General features: G+C 44.7%; 1 protein-coding gene across 2 annotated transcripts in view; it reads left to right on the top strand.

Annotated features, from left to right (window-relative positions):
- NUP54 (nucleoporin 54) overlaps positions 1 to 17394 on the top strand; it is a 325681-nt gene extending 308287 nt beyond the window's left edge. For both annotated transcript variants that reach the window (XM_030190649.1, XM_030190648.1), the window contains one exon: positions 16529 to 17394. In XM_030190649.1, the coding sequence (XP_030046509.1) occupies positions 16529 to 16657 (129 nt within the window). In that variant the 3' untranslated portion in view covers positions 16658 to 17394. The remainder of the gene's footprint in view (positions 1 to 16528) is intronic.
- The last annotated feature ends 6295 nt before the right edge of the window (positions 17395 to 23689 follow it).

Here is a 23689-nt window from a genome sequence, read left to right as displayed (position 1 = left end):
AATATATATGTATATTATAGTTCTACTACATAAGTACATATGTAATTCCACACTGGGAAAAGCTCAAAGGTCCTATTGAGCCCACCTTTCTGTCCACGGCCAATCCAGACCATGAGCACCTGGCTAGATTCCTAAACGTACAAACATTCTATACATGTTGTTCCTGGAACTGTGTAGTGTTTTATGTTTCTAACAGATGAAAGGTACTAACAAGTGTCTACTGTTGATTTATTCCCATTTTCACTAATTGGGGTCTACAACAAGAGTCTCAGGTGATTGGCTTGCAGAGGCAACAGCTACAGATGATTCTTTCTCTCTCAGTTGAATTGCGCTCTGAGATATGTTTTTTTTTTTTTTTCATGTTGGGTAACTGCAGCGGCTGTCAGTTTATTTGGACCTTCAGTCTAGCAAGAATTTAGGTACCTTCTTCTTCTGCATAGTATTTAACTGCATTCTTGTTTTTACCTATTTAGCTTCTAGTGATCAGGTACTTTCTCACTGATAGGCTTTACATACTTCCAATCTGTTGCTAGATCAGCAATAGTCTACAATATCTGGAGTATTGTACTTCAGGATTTCGGTTTCCACTTTCTCAGCTGAGGTAGATTCATTGCAGTTTTTTGTTGCCAGGCGGCTCTGCTTCTACCTTTGTCATCCTTCTTTCAGTCGTTTTTTCTCGAGTCTCTCTGTCCTTTGCGCTGCACTGATGCGGTAGGGGACAATATATAGCGGTCACTTGGTAGGGGACAATGTTCAGCGTCGCTTGGACTTTTCAGCTTCAGCTTTTTTGCTTTGTAGTCATTCTGTTTAGTTTATTGGCGGTTCTTGGATCGTCAAGCTTTGGCTTCGTATTCATCCTAGTTTGGGTGTCTTCAGGGACTCTACCACATTCTCAATGTCTGTCCCTCCCGTAAGATTACTGCTTTGGTACTTCCCAACAGTCCAATCCTGGTCCGGTCCGGAGGGATGCTAAGGAAGGAGAAATTAGATCTTACCTGCTAATTTGCTTTCCTTTAGTCCCTCCGGACCGGACCAGGCCCCTCCCATGTTCTGTCAACTCTTTAGATTCTTTTATTAAGTTTGGAAGTGTATTCGTTCCTTTACCACATGTGGAATGTTTAAAAAAAAAAAAAAAAAAAAAAAGACTTTGCGTGGTCCATACCACTTCTCTGGTGGTTGCTGGTGAGCTCGGTTGCTGGAATATATATAAAGCCTTAAATATGTCATACCACTTCTCTGCTGAGAGTTGCTGGTGAGCTCAGTTGCTGGAATATACAGTGGGGGAAATAAGTATTTGATCCCTTGCTGATTTTGTAAGTTTGCCCACTGACAAAGACATGAGCAGCCCATAATTGAAGGGTAGGTTATTGGTAACAGTGAGAGATAGCACATCACAAATTAAATCCGGAAAATCACATTGTGGAAAGTATATGAATTTATTTGCATTCTGCAGAGGGAAATAAGTATTTGATCCCCCACCAACCAGTAAGAGATCTGGCCCCTACAGACCAGGTAGATGCTCCAAATCAACTCGTTACCTGCATGACAGACAGCTGTCGGCAATGGTCACCTGTATGAAAGACACCTGTCCACAGACTCAGTGAATCAGTCAGACTCTAACCTCTACAAAATGGCCAAGAGCAAGGAGCTGTCTAAGGATGTCAGGGACAAGATCATACACCTGCACAAGGCTGGAATGGGCTACAAAACCATCAGTAAGACGCTGGGCGAGAAGGAGACAACTGTTGGTGCCATAGTAAGAAAATGGAAGAAGTACAAAATGACTGTCAATCGACAAAGATCTGGGGCTCCACGCAAAATCTCACCTCGTGGGATATCCTTGATCATGAGGAAGGTTAGAAATCAGCCTACAACTACAAGGGGGGAACTTGTCAATGATCTCAAGGCAGCTGGGACCACTGTCACCACGAAAACCATTGGTAACACATTACGACATAACGGATTGCAATCCTGCAGTGCCCGCAAGATCCCCCTGCTCCGGAAGGCACATGTGACGGCCCGTCTGAAGTTTGCCAGTGAACACCTGGATGATGCCGAGAGTGATTGGGAGAAGGTGCTGTGGTCAGATGAGACAAAAATTGAGCTCTTTGGCATGAACTCAACTCGCCGTGTTTGGAGGAAGAGAAATGCTGCCTATGACCCAAAGAACACCGTCCCCACTGTCAAGCATGGAGGTGGAAATGTTATGTTTTGGGGGTGTTTCTCTGCTAAGGGCACAGGACTACTTCACCGCATCAATGGGAGAATGGATGGGGCCATGTACCGTACAATTCTGAGTGACAACCTCCTTCCCTCCGCCAGGGCCTTAAAAATGGGTCGTGGCTGGGTCTTCCAGCACGACAATGACCCAAAACATACAGCCAAGGCAACAAAGGAGTGGCTCAGGAAGAAGCACATTAGGGTCATGGAGTGGCCTAGCCAGTCACCAGACCTTAATCCCATTGAAAACTTATGGAGGGAGCTGAAGATGCGAGTTGCCAAGCGACAGCCCAGAACTCTTAATGATTTAGAGATGATCTGCAAAGAGGAGTGGACCAAAATTCCTCCTGACATGTGTGCAAACCTCATCATCAACTACAGAAGACGTCTGACCGCTGTGCTTGCCAACAAGGGTTTTGCCACCAAGTATTAGGTCTTGTTTGCCAGAGGGATTAAATACTTATTTCCCTCTGCAGAATGCAAATAAATTCATATACTTTCCACAATGTGATTTTCCGGATTTAATTTGTGATGTGCTATCTCTCACTGTTACCAATAACCTACCCTTCAATTATGGGCTGCTCATGTCTTTGTCAGTGGGCAAACTTACAAAATCAGCAAGGGATCAAATACTTATTTCCCCCACTGTATATATATAAAGCCTTAAATATGTCATACCACTTCTCTGCCGAGAGTTGCTGGTGAGCTCAGTTGATGGAATATATATGAAACCTTAAGTGAGTCATACCACTTCTCTGGTGAGAGTTGCTGGTGAGCTCTAATATGAATGGGCCATGCCACTTCTCTGGTGAGAGTTGCTGGTGAGCTCTAATATGAATGGGCCATACCACTTCTCTGGTGAGAGTTGCTGGTGAGCTCTAGTACTCGGTTTTGCCGAGGAATTTGTGGCTGCTAGGATTCCATATGGCACAGAAGTTCTTTCTTTCTTTCCTGCTTTGTTATTCAAATACTGAGGCTAAGGTCACATGGCCAGGGCTCCTATTGGCTCTCTAGAGTCAGAGTTTTTTCTCAGTCTCCACCTGCTGGTAGGCGGGCACAACCCAACAGTCCAATCCTGGTCCGGTCCGGAGGGACTAAAGGAAAGCAAATTAGCAGGTAAGATCTAATTTCTCCGTTCTCTGTTTTCAAGATTATACTTCTGAAATGCGCATTCAATGGAAAGCTTTTGCTCCTTTGTGTTCTGAGCTTTATGCCCTGCAAATTTCATGTGCTGTGCTCTATCCTGCATGACTTCAGATTGTGTTAGCTGGTAAAACCTTTTTTTTTTTTTTACCTCTGTGGAGACAGCACAAATTTTTATTTAATCTCTCCTAGCCAAAGGAGGACCTTAGATGATTGCTGTTTAATTTTTTGAAATTTTTGTTTCAGTTGTGGTGGGTTTGATATGTTTATTATTTGTGACTTAGCTTGTCATATTTGCCTGAATACAGCGTGATATTTATATTGGACTGTACACTTGTTTCTTGTTGAAGTGTTCTCTAGTTGGACCAGGATATATTGCTTTTCGTTTGTATCTTTGGTTATCTGGGATTTTGGTAGGTAGTTGGGGGTATTCATGTGTTCGATCCCTTGAAATTGGGGACAGTAGTTTAGGGGTTTGTGTGATGATGGGGGGTTAGGTTTGGGTGGAATAAGTAATGGGACGGTGGGGAGGGTACTGGGTGGTTGGGGAGAAAATTGGAATTTTGAGACAACTGTATTTTGTGTGCATACTGTTTGTTAATTTGTTTGTTGTATTAGTTGTCAATAAAACAGATTTAAAATAAACATACAGACAAAATGAATACATTCTTAATCAATTGCCTGCTCACAGACCATGAAAAGCTATATATAATAAATATGGAGGCATCAATGCATCTACATACAATGTGTAGCTAAGGATGCAAATAAAATCTTATGTTGTCATTGCTAAGATATGGGAGTTCTCCGAGGACAAGCAGGCTGCTTGTTCTCACTGATGGGTTGGCGTCCGATGGCAGCCCCAGGTCAGGAAATCTTCCTAGCAACAAAGCTTGCTAGAGCCCTCGTGCGCACGAGTGTGCGCACCGTGCATGCGTGGCCGTCTTCCCGCCTGTCGCGTGAACGTGCCCTTCAGTCTCTTTTTTTCCATGGTCAGGGCGGCTGTTTTACGGTTGCTCTGCGCCTCAGGAGAGAGCCCTATTGGTGTTTTACCGTCTCTTAAACTTTTTTCTCTTTTTCGCGAGTTCGCGTTTTCGTTTAAAAAAAAAAATTAAAAACTCCCAAACTTCCCTTTATCTCTTAGTTTGTAGGTAAGTTTTCTTTCGTTTTCGTGTGCAGCCTTGTTGGCCGCCCATACGGGGTTTTTTTCCCCTTTTTCTGTGCTGCTTTTGGCGCCATCGCGTCTTTTGATTTCGCCGCCGCGATTTTTCCATCGATGTCATCGAAGATCATCAGCGGCTTCAAGAAGTGCACTCGGTGCAGCCGGGCAATCTCAGCCACTGATCCACACACTTCGTGTATTCAGTGTCTTGGGGTGAGTCATCGCCCCGTTGCTTGTACTTTGAGTCGTGGCATTAAAAAGCGGACACAAGCGTTGAGATCAGCTCAGTAGGAGCACCTGTTCCAAGCTTCGCCCGGCCCTTTGGCGTCGGCGGTGGTGTTGATGTCAGCACCGGAGACTGCATCGTCGTCGGGAGCACAGGTAATGGCTGTCCAGAGACCATCTCACGCTGGCAGCAGTGGGCCATCGAGTGGGTCTCCACCTGCCTCGAGGGCTCCTGCGGAGCAGGCCCATCGGGACCGACCCTCTTCAGACCTGACCCCGAGGAGACATTTGGATTCCACGTCTTCCTCATCGGTACCGGGGGGTACCAAGACCATGCTTCGAGCGAAGGCGAAGAAACACCATCATCGGTCACCCTCCCGTCACGGTACCGAGAGCTCTGGGACGCCGAAGGATTCGGCACCCGTGAAGCGTTGAAGCGGGGAGGACCGCTCACCCTCCATTCAGGAGGTGTCGTTGCGCACTTCTCCAGACAGCCCGGTATCACCTACTCCTCCTCGGCAGATTCTGGCTTCGACTCCTGCATCGACTCCACAGTTTTTCTCGACAGCCACTCTGGACGAGCGCCTCAAAGCCATTCTTCCAGGGATCCTGGAAAGGCTGCTGCGACCATCTATTCTGGTATCGGGGGTGCTTGCGCATATGGTATCGTCGATAGATGCGGCAGATGGCTCCCCGCCCATGGTGAGGCCCTCGGCGTCGGTGCCGCTTGCGGTGTTGGCATCAGCTGCCACCCAAGTGGATTCCCCATCGGTGAAGGGAGCTTCATCGCCGTCAGCACGGGAGTCCACTTCTCGACACCGTCATCGAGGACATCGCTCCTCGGCGTTGGGCCCGGCTTCAGACTGCAGTCAGAGAACTCATGTCTAATACCGAGGGGGAGGCCTCGTGGGAGGCAGAGGAGGACCCAAGATATTTCTCGGATGAGGAGTCTTGTGGTCTTCCTTCTGATCCTACTCCTTCACCAGAGAGAAAGCTTTCTCCCCCCGAGAGTTTGTCTTTCTCTTCTTTTGTCCGGGAAATGTCTACGGCCATTCCTTTCCCACTGGTAACTGAGAATGAGCCCAGGGCTGAGATGTTCGAGTTCCTGGACTATCCTTCACCACCTAAGGAGTCTTCCACTGTTCCCCTACATAATGTTCTTAAGCAGACATTGATGGCGAACTGGATGAAACCATTAACTAATCCCACCATTCCAAAGAAAGCTGAGTCCCAGTATCGGATTCACGGGGACCCGGAGTTGATGAAGACCCAGTTGCCTCATGACTCTACGGTTGTGGATTCCGCTCTCAAGAGGGCCAAGAGTTCTAGGGATTACGCCTCGGCGCCCCCGGGGCAGGAGTCTAGAACTCTGGACTCTTTTGAGAGGAAGGCCTATCATTCCGCTATGCTCGTGGCCAAAATCCAGTCCTACCCTGCTCTACATGAGCATCCATATGCGGAATAATGTGAAGCAACTGGCAGACTTGGTCGATCAGCTCCCTTCGGAGCAGGCCAAGCCTTTTCAGGAGGTGGTCAGGCAGCTTGAAGGTGTGTTGTAAATTCCTGTCCAGGGGTGCTTATGACACTTTTGATGTTGCGTCTAGGGCCGCTGCTCAAGGTATAGTAATGCATAGACTTTAATGACTGCGTGCCTCTGACCTGGAGAATCGAGTCCAGCAGCGGATTGCAGATGCTCCTTGCCGGGAGGGATAACATTTTTGGCGAGAAGGTCGAGCAGGTGGTAGAACAGCTCCATCAGCGGAAAACTGCACTCGACCAACTCTCCCACCGGACGCCTTCAGCATCTAACTCTTCAGGTAGACGTTTTTACGGGGGTCGGAAGAATGCTCCCTACGCTTACAATAAGCGCAGGTACAATCCTCCTTCCCACCAGCCTGCTCAGGCTAAGCCCCAGCGCGCTCGTTCATGTCAACAGTGTGCGCCTCAACAGGCCCCTGCAGCTCCCCAGCAAAAGCAAGGGACGGGCTTTTGACTGGCTCCAGGTGAGCATAGCCGACATAAAAGTGTCTGTGCCGGACAATCTACCGGTCGGAGGGAGGTTAAAAGTTTTTCACCAACGGTGGCCTCTTGTAACCTCCGATCAGTGGGTTCTCCAAATAGTCCGGCTAGGATACTCCCTCAATTTGATCTCAAAACCTCCAAATTGTCCACCAGAGAGGCATTTTCAATATGACATCTAAATCCATTTTTGTATGTTTTGCTGAAAGCATACAAAAATCAAGTGGCAAACATAGTGATTTTCAAACTAGAGGATTTTTGTTTCGAAAATGGCCATTTGTTTTGTGCTCAGTGTGTTTTTCTTTTGTGAAATAAAAGAACGTCCAAGGGAAAAACACACAAAAGCCATTGATATGTATGGGGGAGGGGGGAGCATTCTTTGTACACTGGCTACACAGACATCCCAGCAGAGGAGTGAGACACCCTAGGGGGCTTCAGTGGGCTTCACATAAAAAGTCCCAGGTTCACATCTCAACATTACCCCTTTATATTGTATGGTGATCCCTCTAAAACCTACCAAAAACCTACTGTATCCAACTGTACACCACTACAATAGCCCTTATGGCTGCAGGAGTCACCTATATGTAGGTACGGTGGGTTTTGGAGGTCTCACACTTTCCACCACAAGTGTAACAGAGTGAGATATGGGCCTGGGTCCCCTTCTCTATAGTGCACTGTACTGACCACTAGGCTACTTCAGGGACCTGCTTGCAGCTCTAATAGGTCTAACCATAACATCTGACACTGTCATAGGGGCTGATATATACTGTTTTTCACATGTTTAGAGGATGGGAAGGGTAGATCAGTGACCACTGGGGGAGTAAGGAGGCGGTCATGCTTTAATCCCTCCAGTGGACATCTGTTTTTTTAGGGCACCGTTTTGTGACTTAGTCATGATTGACACAGGTCTAGACCAAAACATCTAACTTTTAGCCCTGTACGTATTTGCTTTGTTTCATTAAGGCAGAAAACTGTCCACGTTTTGGAAACGCCCATATCCCATCCCTAACATGTCCCCTTGTGATTTAGACACACTGTAGACAAACTTAATAGAAAAATGTCTTTAAAAATATGTTTTGAAAATAGCAATTTGGACGTTTGGGACAAAAAAATCTATTGGCTACTTGGTGCCGCTTTTTGAATGTCTTTCTGTTTCGAAAATGAGCCCTTTAATAAATGTAAAAGATAAACTCCCAGAATGTAAGTTGAATGAAGATGAGAAAATTCCAGTGGACAGGATCTGGGAGGATTTTCTACAGTTATGTCTGGATAAAGTTAAACAGCTGTTAGCTACAGTTTCATACTTTATTTATTTTATTTATTTGTTGCATTTGTATCCCACATTTTCCCACCTACAGTGGTGGAAATAAGTATTTGATCCCTTGCTGATTTTGTAAGTTTGCCCACTGACAAAGACATGAGCAGCCCATAATTGAAGGGTAGGTTATTGGTAACAGTGAGAGATAGCACATCACAAATTAAATCCGGAAAATCACATTGTGGAAAGTATATGAATTTATTTGCATTCTGCAGAGGGAAATAAGTATTTGATCCCCCACCAACCAGTAAGAGATCTGGCCCCTACAGACCAGGTAGATGCTCCAAATCAACTCGTTACCTGCATGACAGACAGCTGTCGGCAATGGTCACTTGTATGAAAGACACCTGTCCACAGACTCAGTGAATCAGTCAGACTCTAACCTCTACAAAATGGCCAAGAGCAAGGAGCTGTCTAAGGATGTCAGGGACAAGATCATACACCTGCACAAGGCTGGAATGGGCTACAAAACCATCAGTAAGACGCTGGGCGAGAAGGAGACAACTGTTGGTGCCATAGTAAGAAAATGGAAGAAGTACAAAATGACTGTCAATCGACAAAGATCTGGGGCTCCACGCAAAATCTCACCTCGTGGGGTATCCTTGATCATGAGGAAGGTTAGAAATCAGCCTACAACTACAAGGGGGGAACTTGTCAATGATCTCAAGGCAGCTGGGACCACTGTCACCACGAAAACCATTGGTAACACATTACGACATAACGGATTGCAATCCTGCAGTGCCCGCAAGGTCCCCCTGCTCCGGAAGGCACATGTGACGGCCCGTCTGAAGTTTGCCAGTGAACACCTGGATGATGCCGAGAGTGATTGGGAGAAGGTGCTGTGGTCAGATGAGACAAAAATTGAGCTCTTTGGCATGAACTCAACTCGCCGTGTTTGGAGGAAGAGAAATGCTGCCTATGACCCAAAGAACACCGTCCCCACTGTCAAGCATGGAGGTGGAAATGTTATGTTTTGGGGGTGTTTCTCTGCTAAGGGCACAGGACTACTTCACCGCAAATGGATGGGGCCATGTACATAAGTACATAAGTAGTGCCATACTGGGAAAGACCAAAGGTCCATCTAGCCCAGCATCCTGTCACCGACAGTGGCCAATCCAGGTCAAGGGCACCTGGCACGCTCCCCAAACGTAAAAACATTCCAGACAAGTTATACCTAAAAATGCGGAATTTTTCCAAGTCCATTTAATAGCGGTCTATGGACTTGTCCTTTAGGAATCTATCTAACCCCTTTTTAAACTCCGTCAAGCTAACCGCCCGTACCACGTTCTCCGGCAACGAATTCCAGAGTCTAATTACACGTTGGGTGAAGAAAAATTTTCTCCGATTCGTTTTAAATTTACCACACTGTAGCTTCAACTCATGCCCTCTAGTCCTAGTATTTTTGGATAGCGTGAACAGTCGCTTCACATCCACCCGATCCATTCCACTCATTATTTTATACACTTCTATCATATCTCCCCTCAGCCGTCTCTTCTCCAAGCTGAAAAGCCCTAGCCTTCTCAGCCTCTCTTCAATTCTGAGTGACAACCTCCTTCCCTCCGCCAGGGCCTTAAAAATGGGTCGTGGCTGGGTCTTCCAGCACGACAATGACCCAAAACATACAGCCAAGGCAACAAAGGAGTGGCTCAGGAAGAAGCACATTAGGGTCATGGAGTGGCCTAGCCAGTCACCAGACCTTAATCCCATTGAAAACTTATGGAGGGAGCTGAAGATGCGAGTTGCCAAGCGACAGCCCAGAACTCTTAATGATTTAGAGATGATCTGCAAAGAGGAGTGGACCAAAATTCCTCCTGACATGTGTGCAAACCTCATCATCAACTACAGAAGACGTCTGACCGCTGTGCTTGCCAACAAGGGTTTTGCCACCAAGTATTAGGTCTTGTTTGCCAGAGGGATTAAATACTTATTTCCCTCTGCAGAATGCAAATAAATTCATATACTTTCCACAATGTGATTTTCCGGATTTAATTTGTGATGTGCTATCTCTCACTGTTACCAATAACCTACCCTTCAATTATGGGCTGCTCATGTCTTTGTCAGTGGGCAAACTTACAAAATCAGCAAGGGATCAAATACTTATTTCCACCACTGTATTTGCAGGCTCAATGTGGCTTACATAGCACCATGCTGGCGATCGCTAGTTCTGGTATGACAAATACATAGTGATATGGTAGAGATCATGTGTGACAGACTCTTTTTGTGTTTAGATGATCATCCTTATTATTTAAGAATCAACCTCCATTTATAGTAAACTGGATTATTAGTTTCTTGAGGAGCATTTTAAAGTTAGGCCAGGTTCTCCATACCTTGGATGATAATCTACCAATTCTTAAATCTAATTTATTTCCACTTCTGTTTACACTAAACCAACAGATAGAAACTCCTTTTTGGCATTTAACATCATGCATCCCAAACATTTGGTGACGAGTCTTCCATTCTCACAGTTTTTGAGATATCGGAGAATCTGCGATTCCTCTCAAGTATACAATGAAAAATTGGAGGAATTACAAGAGAGACTGCTGGAGAGAGGTTATCCATCAAAAATAGTGCAGAAAGCTCGGAAGAGAGCAAGATATAATGACAGGGATTGGCTCCTGAGATCAAAATTAAAACATCAAACCACTAACTTAAATTGTATTCTTAAGTACAATGACCAGTCTAGGAAGGTGGCTACTATCATTAAAAAAACACTGGAAGATATTACAGACAGAAGAGCAATTTAAAGATCAGAGATTGATGATACCTTATAGTAGAAATACTAATCTTCAGGATACACTCCTGCTTATAATCAAACGAGAAAAACGCCCAAGTTCCGACCTAAATCTGGAGATGGACGTTTATCTCACAAAAATGAATAACATGGTATAATCGAAAGCCAAACTTGGACGTTTTCAACTGCACTCCATCGTGGAAGCGTACAAAGTTGACGGGGGCGTGTCGGAGGCGTGGTGAAGGCGGGACTGGGGCATGGTTATCACCCGAACAGAGATGGGCGCCTTTCGTCGATAATGGAAAAAAAGTATGCGTTTGTAGCTAGAATTTAGGGCACTTTTCCTGGACCCTGTTTTTTCACGAATAAGGCCCCAAAAAGTGCCCTAAATGACCAGATTACCACCAGAGGGAATCGGGGATGACCTCCCCTGACTCCCCCAGTGGTCACTAACCCCCTCCCACCACAAAAAATGATGTTTCACAACTTTTTATTTTCATCCTCAAATGTCATACCCACCTCCCTGGCATCAGTATGCAGGTTCCTGGAGCAGTTGTTAGGGGGTGCAGTGGACTTCAGGCAGGTGGACCCAGGCCCATCCCCCCCCCCCATACCTGTTACAATTGTGCTGCTTAATGCTTAGTCGTCCAACCCCCCCAAACCCACTGTACCCACATGTAGGTGCCCCCCTTCACCCCTTAGGGCTATAGTAATGGTGTAGTGTTGTGGGCAGTGGGTTTTGAGGGGGATTTGGGGGGGGGGGGCTCAACACACAAGGGAAGGGTGCTATGCACCTGGGAGCTCTTTTACCTTTTTTTTTTGTTTTTGTAAAAGTGCCCCCTAGGGTGCCCGGTTGGTATCCTGGCATGTGAGGGGGACCAGTGCACTACAAATCCTGGCCCCTCCCATGAACAAATGCCTTGGATTTATTCGTTTTTGAGCCGGGTGCTTTCATTTTCCATTATCGCTGAAAAGCAAAAACACCCAGCTCACAAATTGTCGAATAAAACATGGACGTCTATTTTTTTTTTTTTTAAATACGGTTCGGTCCGCCCCTTCACGGACCCGTTCTCGGAGATAAACGCCCATGGAGATAGACATTTTCGTTCGATTATGCCCCTCACTGTGTAATTCAGATGTGTGGTCGAAGTATGAACAGAAACTGGGAATCCACAGGAAGTGTGGTAGGTATAGCGTATGTCAGAATATGATTGAGGGATCTCAATTAATATGGAACAATGGAAGCAAAAGGCTAACCATCAGAGGAAACACAGATTGTGAGTCCATGAATGTGATCTATGCCTGTGTATGCCCATGTGAAAAAATCTATATAGGACACACCTCACGGAGGTTAAAGACGAGAGTGATAGAACACAGACATGATATAACCCATAGGAGACCGGAAGCACCAATGTCCCAGCACTGCATTACAACAGGACACACATTTGATCAAATGAAATTTATGGTGATTGAACAGATACAACAGGGAAAGAGAGGGGGGGGGGGGGGGACATAAAAACGAAACTGTGGCAAAAAGAACAAAAGTTAATTTATCAGTATAACACAGTAGAACCGTATGGTTTAAACAAAAATGTAGAATGGAAGGTGTTTTTTTAGGAAGTAGTCCTTTCAAGTACAAGAAGAGAAAAGAATAGCCCTTTAAATACAATGGAACATCTGATTGGATAAGAACAAGCCTGAGCGTTTGTCATAAAACCTGCGGCCATTTTGAAAATGTGCAAGGAGGATGTCAGAGATAGTGTTACCTTCCTGACGCAGCAGTGAGAGCAGCGAAATGAGACGTTCTTGTTGAAGGGACAGAAGGAATTAGAGTGCATCACAGTGGGAAAGAGGAAATAAGCAGTGATACATGCAGCTTGTAGCTTGTTGTCCCTGCACGGACAACCCTGAAGCTAAGTACAGACTGTTTCTGTTTGGGTTGGATAGAGATCCACAAAAACCGTATTCAAATGTAAATGAATGACAGAATCAGTTGCAGAAAATATTCTGCTTGGTACATGGGGAAGCTGTTTTTCAGAGGACAGGAGTCACTGGTTTTTCTCCGATCGGGAGTTTTTTTCAGTGACATAAGAAACCTGACCTCTGAAAGATTTTGATAGTAAATACAGGATCAGTGATAATAAATACTTTCAGAAAACAGCTTGAGCGCATGTAAGAAAATATCATGCAAATGAGTTCTGAATAGAACAGCTAAGCTGGGAAGATTTGAGGTCCTCTTAATAAAAGTAAGAATAAATAAGTGTGATTTATAACCAGCTGCAGTTGTTTGAAGCAGAATATTTTGAACACCACGTGGTAATACAACATTAGAATTAGAATAGATCACCAGTGGTCCCTATTTAGGTATTTTTGTGGTTTAACAAATAGTATACTATGCCATACTTTGTATTGTTATTTAAATATTTTTATTGCTGTAATTGTCTGTTGCTTATGTTTGATTTATTCTTACTGTACACCGCCTTGATTGAATTCTTTCAAAAAGGCGGTAAATAAATCCAAATAAATAAATATTATACTTGTGCAGATGATATCCTTTTATTACTTCCATTATCTACTGACTTACAGAATGTACAGGTAGTCTTAAATGAGTGCTTTGCTCTGGTGGAAAATTAGACCCATCGCCACAAATTAATTTTTAATTTAGTCTAAAACAAAAATGTTCTGGCTTGCTTCTCCATCTAAACCATAGACTGCTTTCAGTTTGTCTCTAGGAGGAGTCCCAATTTTGGAGTCCACTCTGTCAGTAGAGGTGGAGGTGCAAGTGAACTCTTTAACTATAAAATATTTTCTTAAACTTCAAGAGTTAAGAATGATAAGGTCTTATTTTTACTAGGACGCATTCAAGCTGCTGTTCCAGGCCCTAGTGTTTTCACACTTACACTACTATAACTCACTTTATATTGGGATTACAAAAGAATTAGCCTATAGAATTCAATTGCTGAAAAACACTGCAGCAAAGATGATAGAGGAAATAAATTTTGATAGAGTGACACCTATTCTATATCAACTACACTGGCTGACCACAAGGTCACAAATACAGTTTAAATTATTATGGCAGGCCTCTTTCTAAAATAGTAACTGGCCTAGCTCATCCTTACAAGCTTTCTTTATTTGCATATTGTTTCAGTAACTTGTTTCAGTTAAAAAAAATACCATAATGTAATTCTTTGATTTCCTGAGCTTAAAGAAGTTCACTATAACAGTTTATTAGATCTCTTGATATATTAGAACAACACCTAGTTACTTAAATGTTTTGTCATGCATTGAAAACTTTTTCTTTTTACTATAGCTTACTTATGTTTTATTGTACATTCTTGGTTATAACTAGATACTGTTGTAACCAGGGCCGATCTTAGGGCGAGGCAACCACATAGGGCCTCGCGCTCAAGGGGGCCCCGCGCCTCTGCCCCGCCCCCAACCGTCCAAGTTCCAGTCCCCTTCCCTCTGAATTTTAAAAGTTACCTCGTTGGGTTACATGCAGCGGCAGGAGTGGAAAGCGTGCGAGCTGCTTGGCGCTTCAAGAGCCTTCCCTTCCCTCTCTCAGCTGCTCTGGTCCCGCCCTCGTGGAAACAGGAAATGAGGGCGGGACCAGAGCTGAGAGAGGGAAAGGAAGGCTCCTGAAGCGCCGAGCAGCTCGCACGCTTTTCACTCCTGCTGCTGTCTGTAACCCGACGAGGTAACTTTTAAAATTCAGAGGGAGGGGGAATGGAGCTCGGAGGGAGGCTTCGGAAGGTGGGGAGCCTTGGAGCTTGGAGGGGGGGCCTTGGAGCTGGCAGGGAGGGAGGCCTTGGAGCTGGGAAGGAGGGGGGACTTGGAGCTGGAAAGGAGGGAGGAGCCCTGGAGCTCGGAGGGGGGCCAGGCCCTGGAGCTCGGAGGGAGGGGGGATGGTCGGCCCGGGAGCTAGGGTAGGGCAGATCTAGGGTGGGGCCCCATCAAATTGGTCTGCACAGGGCCCTGCACTTGCTAAGACCGGCCCTGGTTATAACCCACTCTGAACCTGTTATATGGAATTTAGTGGGCTAAAAGACCATTCTAAGATGAGATGTTCTGTGTATGAAAAAAAAATGCTTAGTAGATAGGGCCATAAAGGTATAGCGTGCATAGCAATTGCTGTCTGTCTTGGTTCTGAATAATTGTCTTATCTTGATATAATTTTCCACACACATCATAACAAAATGTCTTTTATATTAAAGGACTGGAGGAGTAGCCTAATGGTTAGCACAGTGTCCCAAGAACCAGGGGAACTGGGTTTAATTCCCACTGCAGCTCTTTGTGAATCTGGGCAAGTCACTTAACCCTCCATTGCCCAGAGGTACAAAATAAGTACCTGTATATAATATGTAAACTGCTTTGATTATAACCACAGAAAGGCAGTATATCAAGTCCCATCCGCTTCCCTTCTCTAACACACAGGGTGTACAAGTCAAATATCTTACTCAATGGGTGTGGATTATCAAAGTACTAATTCAAACTCTACTAATAGAAATCCACTGAGCAAAAAATACTTCAAATGTTATATCAAAAGGAAGGGAAAAGCCTCAAAGAGCTCAAATCTAAGCAGATTAACAGAGCTGCAAAGTTCTAAGTGATCTCTTATCTTTCATCATTGGCAAAAAAAAACTTTTTATATAAATACTGCAAAATCTTCAAATGTTCGAGTTCATCACATTTGTTATTTCTCTTTAAGCTTGATCAAGTCAAACATCAAAAAGCAATTCAACCCTAAAGCACTTATCTTTAAAGAACTAGGGAAGATGCTGGATGCAGGAACTGAGCCCAACCACTGCTTCTCAGACGGTATGCACTGCCCTTGGGCCAGCGATGGTCAGCATTTTGCTTCGCTGCGTCAGGGTCCCAAATGGCGAAAAATCTTAGGCGTCATCACAGCATTCTACACAAGTATGTCCCTGTGTAGAATGTTGTGATGAAGCCTAAGATTTTTCACCATTTCGGACCCTGACACAACAAAGCGAAATGCTGACCATCATTGGCCCAAAGGCAGTGCATACCATCTGAGAAGCAGCGATTGGGCTAAGTTCCTGCATCCAGCATCTTCCCTAGCTCTTTCAAGATAAGTGCTTTAGGGTTGAATTGCTTTTTGATATTTGACATGATCAAGCTTAATGAGAAATAACAAATGTGATTAACTCGAGCATTTGAGGATTTTGCAGTATTTATATAAAAAAAATTGGAAGTTTTTTTTGCCAATGATGAAAGAGTAAGAGATCACTTAGATCTTTGCAGCTCTGTTAATCTGCTTAAATTTAAGCTCTTAACATTTGAAGTATTTTTCACTCAGTGGATTTCTATTAGTAGATTTTGCACTAGTCAAATATCTTATACATAGATACTGTACCAGTATGATTCCCCATACATTGCCAGGAGCAAGAGTGGAAGATACTCTGGTACTAGGTGCACTTTGTTTTATCAATATTCTAAAACTTTGTATTCATAAAAATACCTTCTCAATATTTTTATTTTTGGCAAATATTAAGTTACCTAAATCAAAGTCCATGTTCTTATTTTTTTTTCTTTTGAAAATGAACAAAAAACAGATAGTTACATGGTAGAAATGTGGAATTTGTCAGGATAGAGGGATAAGTAGTTATTGGTAAGGGCTAAACACTAAAAATGGATGGCTTAAAATATATAAAATAATATCAGCAGAATTATCTCTGTCTTCTTTTTACAGCATTTGAAGCAACAGCAAGAAGGCCTAAGTCATTTGATTGGCATCATCAAGGATGACCTGGAAGATATAAAGTTGATAGAGCAGGGTCTGAATGAGAGCATGCACATTAGAGGAGTCGTCTTCAGTTGACAGTTACCTTCTCTCTATTGTCCGCATCCAGTATAATCATAGATCACGCTCCTACAATTTTGGACTTCATCTTAAGGCATAAGAACGGGGTGAAAATATTCTAGTATGTTCTCTGACAGATATACTATCAATGGTTATGTACATTGGTTAATATGTGGTGGCTAGTACAGCAGTTTAGGCTTAAATAAAAAGTTGCCATCTTCTTGCTGTGAAAAGTGTACTTAATCTCCATTGTTTTTAACTGTATGTTCATGGCTGGCAAGGCCATAGTTGCTGATTTGACAGAACTTTGCTTTTTTGTAACTAATAACATGTTAATAAAACACTTTTAAATTATTTGTCATGTCAGACTTAAAGAATAATCTTGTTTACTGATACAAACAACCTTAAATCATAAAAAATAAACAAGCACATGCTGTAAACTTTAACTTTCCAGTTCAAATATAAGCAGAATATATTCTTCATTAGGCCTTAACTATTCTGTTCTGCTGCTGCTGCTGGAACAAGTTGCTTTGTTATAAGTTAAATCCCAAAGTCACTGACATTTTCGTGCCTTGACAATTGAAATTTGAAAGACATGTTTTACAGCATTTTACTTTTGATTATACACCCTAACCCTCTGATCTGTAGACATAACAGAGAACAAAAGTTGTACAATTTTTTGCAAATCTCTACATTTTAGCCATTTTATTTCTAAAATAAGATGAACATACCTTGTAATAAAACATGCTTTGTAATAGTTTGTATTCATTATTTCTTGTTGATATTTTTCGTTTGTTCTTTTCTGTAAGGAGATCTTGCTCAGATTGGATTTGAGATGACCTTGCTCTAAAAACAAAATCCTGAACCCTACCTGTATTCTCGAGGTTTTCCTGGGAATGGGTTTGTTTAAATCACAATAAAATCTTGAATGTTGAGGAAAAGCAAAAACCATGATATGACCAGGTACTTTACCATTCCCCCCCCCCCCCCCCCCCCCCCCACCACCACACACACACACATTTTTTGAGATTTATGGCAGCAATCTTTGATCCCAGTCTAACAATTCTTACTCATGGGGAAGTTACAGGATTACAGAAAGGGTTTCAAGTAATTCTAGGTCACCTTTTCTGCTCTTCTTGTTTAATAGCCTTCAATTTTGATTGAAAAGTTTTTCACGTTATGGCCTCTGGAATATGAAAAGATCACTGTGTAGAGCTCCTCAGTATGTCAAAAGTTGCTATCCAGCTAAGATTTTATGTACCTCTGTAGTGCTGGGAGTATATAAGAAAATCCTCCTTGAAGATGGTCAAGTAGTATAACTGGTTGGTATTGTGGCAGATTGTGATGCCAGTTTTTGATCATAAAGGAGTGTAAATGAGGCAGAGGAGGAATATAATAAGAGCCACAAGATCACCCGCACCATTATTGAGCGTACCTTTGGCCACCTGATAAACAGATTCAGATGTCTGGACTGTTCCAGAAGATTGGAGGGTGGCCAATGTAATGCTGATTTTTTAAAAAATGTTCTAGAGGAGGAAGTGACGTCACCGAACAATATGGCTGCCTAAATATCTTGCTCCCACTCACCCACATTGAGTAATCGAGCAATCTCCCAACAGTTGAGCCCCATCTGATTAATTCTACCAAACAGAGGCGGACGGAGAGTTGGAGAATCTGGTGGAGATGAGTTTGCAGACAGAGCTGAGTCAGTTTGGCTTCAAGGGTGGCTTGGCGGCGAACTGCGAGGCGGGCCTGGAGAATCCGCCCGTGTGTACCCAGCCGCAGTCGGGGAGGTTCATCTTCTCAAAGTCTTTTTCCTTCGGGGGAGGTCCTGGAGCAAGCAGACACAGATCCGTTATTGGAGATTAAAGAATGGTTGCACGAAATCCGCTCCGATGTGAAGGCGGTTCGCTCCAATTTGGCGGCGCTGGGGACTGATTTAAGAGGCGAAATACGGGATTTGGGAAACCGGATGGAGGAGATAGAGGCCCGCCTCGAGGAGCAAGCGGAGGAGATGGGCTTGCTGGACCGAGCGGTCTCAGATGTCCACTTAGGGTACCAACAGCTAGCGGACAAGATGGAGGACCTGGAGAACAGGAGCCGCCGGCATAATTTGTGCTTCAGGGGCATACCAAAAAACCCCGGAATGCATGGATTGCGAGATGGTGGTACAGCGGGTGGTGAGTGCTGTCCTAAAGGAGCAGGCACTCCCCTGGAAACCACTGAAGTTTTGCTCGAGCGCTCCCACAGGACCCTTGGCCTTGCTCGGAACAATTTGCCCAAAGATATCATCGCCTGTTTTCAAGACTTTAAGTTCAAAGAACGGATGTTCCAAGCTTCTGGACGTCTCAAAGATTTCAAGTGGGACTCATACCAAGTGGAGATCTACCAAGACTTAGCGACTGCCACCCTGAAGCGTCGTGCGGAGCTCAAGCCGGTAACAAGAAGGAACTTGGAATCCGATACTGCTGGAAACATCCATTTGCCTTAGTGGTTTATAAGGATGGGCGTATGCACCAAGCTAGATCACTGGCTGAAGCTAGAGCAACTCTGCCTGAGGAGAGCCAGGTGGTGCCTCCAGAGACCCCTGGGAGAGCCAAAAGCAGCAGGGCCCAGGCATCACATTCAAAGTGACAACGAGTGGGAAAAGGACATAAGCGTTTGCAGCGCCAGTTGTCTGCTGGCCAACTCACCTGATTCTGGGTAAGGTGAGCAAGTGTGGTGTTGGAAAGGCTGGGCTCATGCAAAATGTGAGCTATGGGACAACTGCTCAAATTAGTTAATGTGACTTGGACTGAGTCTGTTTACTTAGTTGGTTCATAAGAACTGTTGGTGGGTTGTACAGCTGTAATACTAAGGTGAGCGGGAGGGTGTTGCTATCCTCAACCAGATACTTCTGTTATGAGGGAGGATCTTTTTTCAATCTACACCTCTTCCCTGGGCTCGCTGATCTCATCCCATGGTTTCCAATATCATCTTTATGCCGATGACACCCAGCTTTATCTCTCCACACCGGACATCACTGTGGAAACCCAGGCCAAAGTATCAGCCTGCCTATCTGACATTGCTGCCTGGATGTCCAACCGCCACCTGAAACTGAACATAGCTAAGACCGAGCTTATTGTCTTTCCACCCAAACCCACTTCTCCTCTCCCTCCACTCTGTATCTCAGTTGATAACACCCTCATCCTCCCCGTCTCATCTGCCCACAACCTCGGAGTCATCTTCGACTCCTCCCTCTCCTTCTCTGCGCATATCCAGCAGATAGCCAAGACCTGTCGCTTCTTTCTCTATAACATCAGCAAAATTCACCCTTTCCTCTCTGAGCACACCACCCGAACACTCATCCACTCTCTCATTACTTCTCGCCTTGACTACTGCAACCTACTCCTCACTGGCACCCACTTAGCCATCTATCCCCCTTTCAATCCGTTCAGAACTCTGCTGCACGTCTTATCTTCCGTCAGGACCGATATGCCCATATCACCCCTCTCCTCAAGTCACTTCACTGGCTTCCGATCAGGTACCGCATACAGTTCAAGCTTCTTGTACTTACCTACAAATGCACTCGATCTGCAGCCCCTCATTACCTCTCTACCCTCATCTCCCCTTACGTTCCTACCCGAAACCTCCGCTCACAGGTCAAATCCCTCCTCTCAGTACCCTTCTCCACCACTGCCAACTCCAGGCTTCGCTCTTTCTGCCTCGCCTCACCCTATGCTTGGAATAAACTCCCTGAGCCCATACGCCAAGCCCCCTCCCTGCCCATCTTCAAATCCTTACTCAAAGCCCACCTCTTCAATGTCGCCTTCGGCACATAACCATTATACCTCCTTCCAGGATATCTAGACTGCCCCAACTTGACATTTCGTCCTTTAGATTGTAAACGTCTTTGAGCAAGGACTATCCTTCTTTGTTAAACTGTACAGCGCTGCGTAACCCTAGTAGCGCTTTACTACTACTACTACTTAACATTTCTAGAGCGCTACTAGGGTTACACAGCGCTGTAGAAATGTTTAGTAGTAGTAGTAGATTCTGGAGGATATGAGGGGGAGGGAGGAGGGGGAAAGGGGAATGAAGTGATGTTGTTTGGGGAACGGTTGGGGGATGGGAGGGGGGAGGAAGGGACGGCTATGTGACAATTGCTGATGGCTTATATGGATCCATATGGATGTTAAGATGCTGGATGTAACACTAGCTCTCCTGAATGTCAGAGGCTTACTGTAAGTGTTCCCATGAAGCGCCAGCTTTCTGTTTCGGGAGCTGGTTCGTTTAAAGGTAGACATTGCTCTGATTCAGGAGACTCACTTAAAACAGCAACATGAATCGCTGTGTAGGCACCGCAGTTACCCTCATGTATATTTTGCCTCAACTGCACAGGCTCTAAAAGTAAGGGGGGTCTTCATAGCGTTTAATGACTCCCTCCCATGGTAAATTGAAAAAGTTATCAGAGATAAGGGAGGCCAGTATATTTTGATAATCTTCCACTTGGGATTGCAGAAGTACACCCTAGTTAACATATACGGGCCTAATGCGGATCACAGGGAATTTTTTCATCAATAAGATCAAGTGCTGTTGGCACATGGGGAGGGGTCAGTGCTAGTGGGGGGAGATTTTAACCTCACCCTTAATCCGAGATTGTACAACTCCACCTCATCAGTACATTATGCTCAGCAGGGGCGTCCGTTGCTCCATGCTTTTTTAGCTAGATGGCAATTGAGAGATCTTTGGAGGCATGCTAACCCTGCACAAAGAGAATATACATTTTTTTTCCTCAGTTCACAAATCCTTCTCTTGTATTGATTATTGGTTGGGTGATACCTCTGTGGTGGGCTGTATTCGAGACCAGCGGATTGAGTCACGAACGTGGTTGGACCACAGTCCGGTTATCCTTTCACTACAGCCTCCAGGAGGGCTGAAGGCTATCCTGCAGTGGCGCTTGGATGATGCATTGCTGTCGGATGTGACCAGCTTTCTTCAACTTGAGGGGTCGATTAAAGAATATATCCAATTTAATGATAATGGGGAGGTTTCCCCAGGGACACTATGGGAAAGTTTTAAAGCGGTAATGCGAGGTCACCTTATCGCTTTAAAAGCCCATGTGAAAAGGGAACATAACCAGATGGAAGAGTTGTTGCGAAAGCGCTTGACAAAGATTGAAAAGCTACTAGGCAGGAGTAGTTCTGGATCTCCACCTCAAGCTTTACTAGATCAAGCGCATAAAAGACAAGAGATCTATGAGCTACAGTTGTCTGACATCTTAGAACAGCTGCCAGACCCACTTTGAGTTTGGCAGCAAGGCTAGTAAACTTCTGGCCCATAAATTAAAACAGCAGGCAAATAGGGTGCATGTTACCCAATTGAGGGATGATATGAGTGAAATGACATTGGATCCATTGGCTATGCAAGCACTCCTTAGACTTTTCTATGAAAAACTTTATACCCCAGACATTAGTCCCACAGAGGCTGACATCACCGCATACCTAGACAAGGTCACATTGCCTGAACTAACAGAGGGAACCCAAAATAGGTTATCTAGACCGATTGAACTGGAAGAGGTCATAAAGGCAATTAAGGATTTAGCACCCAGTAAGGCTCCGTGGCCGGATAGCTTTACAAACAAGTTTTACAAGACCTTTGGGAAAGTCGTGGCACCCCTGTTTCTGCGGGTGTTCAATTTCTTGGGGGAGGCGCAGTCTCTCCCGAAGACTTGGCACCTGGCGCATATTACAGTTCTGCTCAAACCGGGTAAGGACCCACAACTGTGCAGTTCCTACAGACCAATATCTCTTCTAGGGGTTGATTATAAAATCTTTACCAAAATATTAGCATCCTGTTTGCAGCACTACCTTCCGCATCTGGTCCATGAGGATCAAGCGGGGTTTTCCATGGGCGTCAAACATTCAATAATATTTGAAGGGTGCTCCATCTTATCCATTGTGCCCGAGCTAAGAAGATCCCACTTTGCTTTCTCTCTCTAGATGCAGAAAAAGCATTTGATAGGGTTCACTGGCCGTTTTGCAGAAGGTGGGAATCTCAGGATGTTTTCTACATTGGCTTTCTCTGCTTTATAGGGCACCCACAGCCTCGGTTCGGATCAATGGGAGACAATCCCCTGCATTTTCTTTGAAACGGGGGACACGGCAGGGTTGTGCCTTATCACCTCTCCTTTTTGCTTTGGTGGTTGAACCCATGGCTGCCTATATTAGGTCACACCCAGATATTAGAGGATTGAGGTGGGGAACGATCGACTCTCGGATTCTTCTTTTGCGGATGATATTATTCTCACCTTAACAGATCCCAGTAACTCATTTTCAATTATAACATCGGCCCTGCAGGATTATGGTTTGGTGTCCGGGTTCAAGATCAATATGGACAAATCAGAGGCATTAAATATAACCATCCCAGAATGCCAGGTAGCTATGTTACGAGCTAGCTTTTCCTTTTGTTGGGCCCCCAGATATATTAAATAATTGGGGGTAAATCTGACTAAGCGCTTGGAGGATCTATATGATGCGAATTTCCCTGCAAAATTGCGGGAGCTCTTCTCGGAGCTTGATAGGTGGGAGGGATCAACAATTTCCTGGATTGGGTGGATCAATGCGGTCAAGATGATTCTGCTGCCTAAACTCTTATACCTGTTCATGGCACTCCCAATCTCTTTGTCAGAGAAATTCTTTAGAGGCCTACAGCGAAGAGACTTGTCTTTTATTTGGAAATGGAAACCACCACGAGTACACTGAGCGGTAATGCATCAGCCATGAGCTCATGGGGGAATGGGAGTCCCTTCTTTTTCTCTTTACTTCCAGGAGGCCCACCTACGAATTCTAGCAGAGTGGCTTCAAGGAGGAACAAAGATTTGGAAATCTTTGGAGTAGACTTGGTATGCCTCCTATCCACTGAGAGCCATTCCTTGGCTACCAGATCGAGAGTTAAAAGAGGTACTCAGGGCAGTGCCACCGCTTATTGGATGGCCTCTTGCAACCTGGAGTAGAGTCCGAAGTTGTTGGGTTTTTATTTTTTTTTGGGGGGGGCGCACACACTTCCTGC

Source organism: Microcaecilia unicolor, chromosome 2 (genome assembly GCF_901765095.1).
Source record: "Microcaecilia unicolor chromosome 2, aMicUni1.1, whole genome shotgun sequence".
NCBI classification, from domain to species: domain Eukaryota; kingdom Metazoa; phylum Chordata; class Amphibia; order Gymnophiona; family Siphonopidae; genus Microcaecilia; species Microcaecilia unicolor.
The sequence above is the reverse complement of the archived record's forward strand: the minus strand, read 5'-3'. Positions and strand labels throughout refer to the sequence as shown.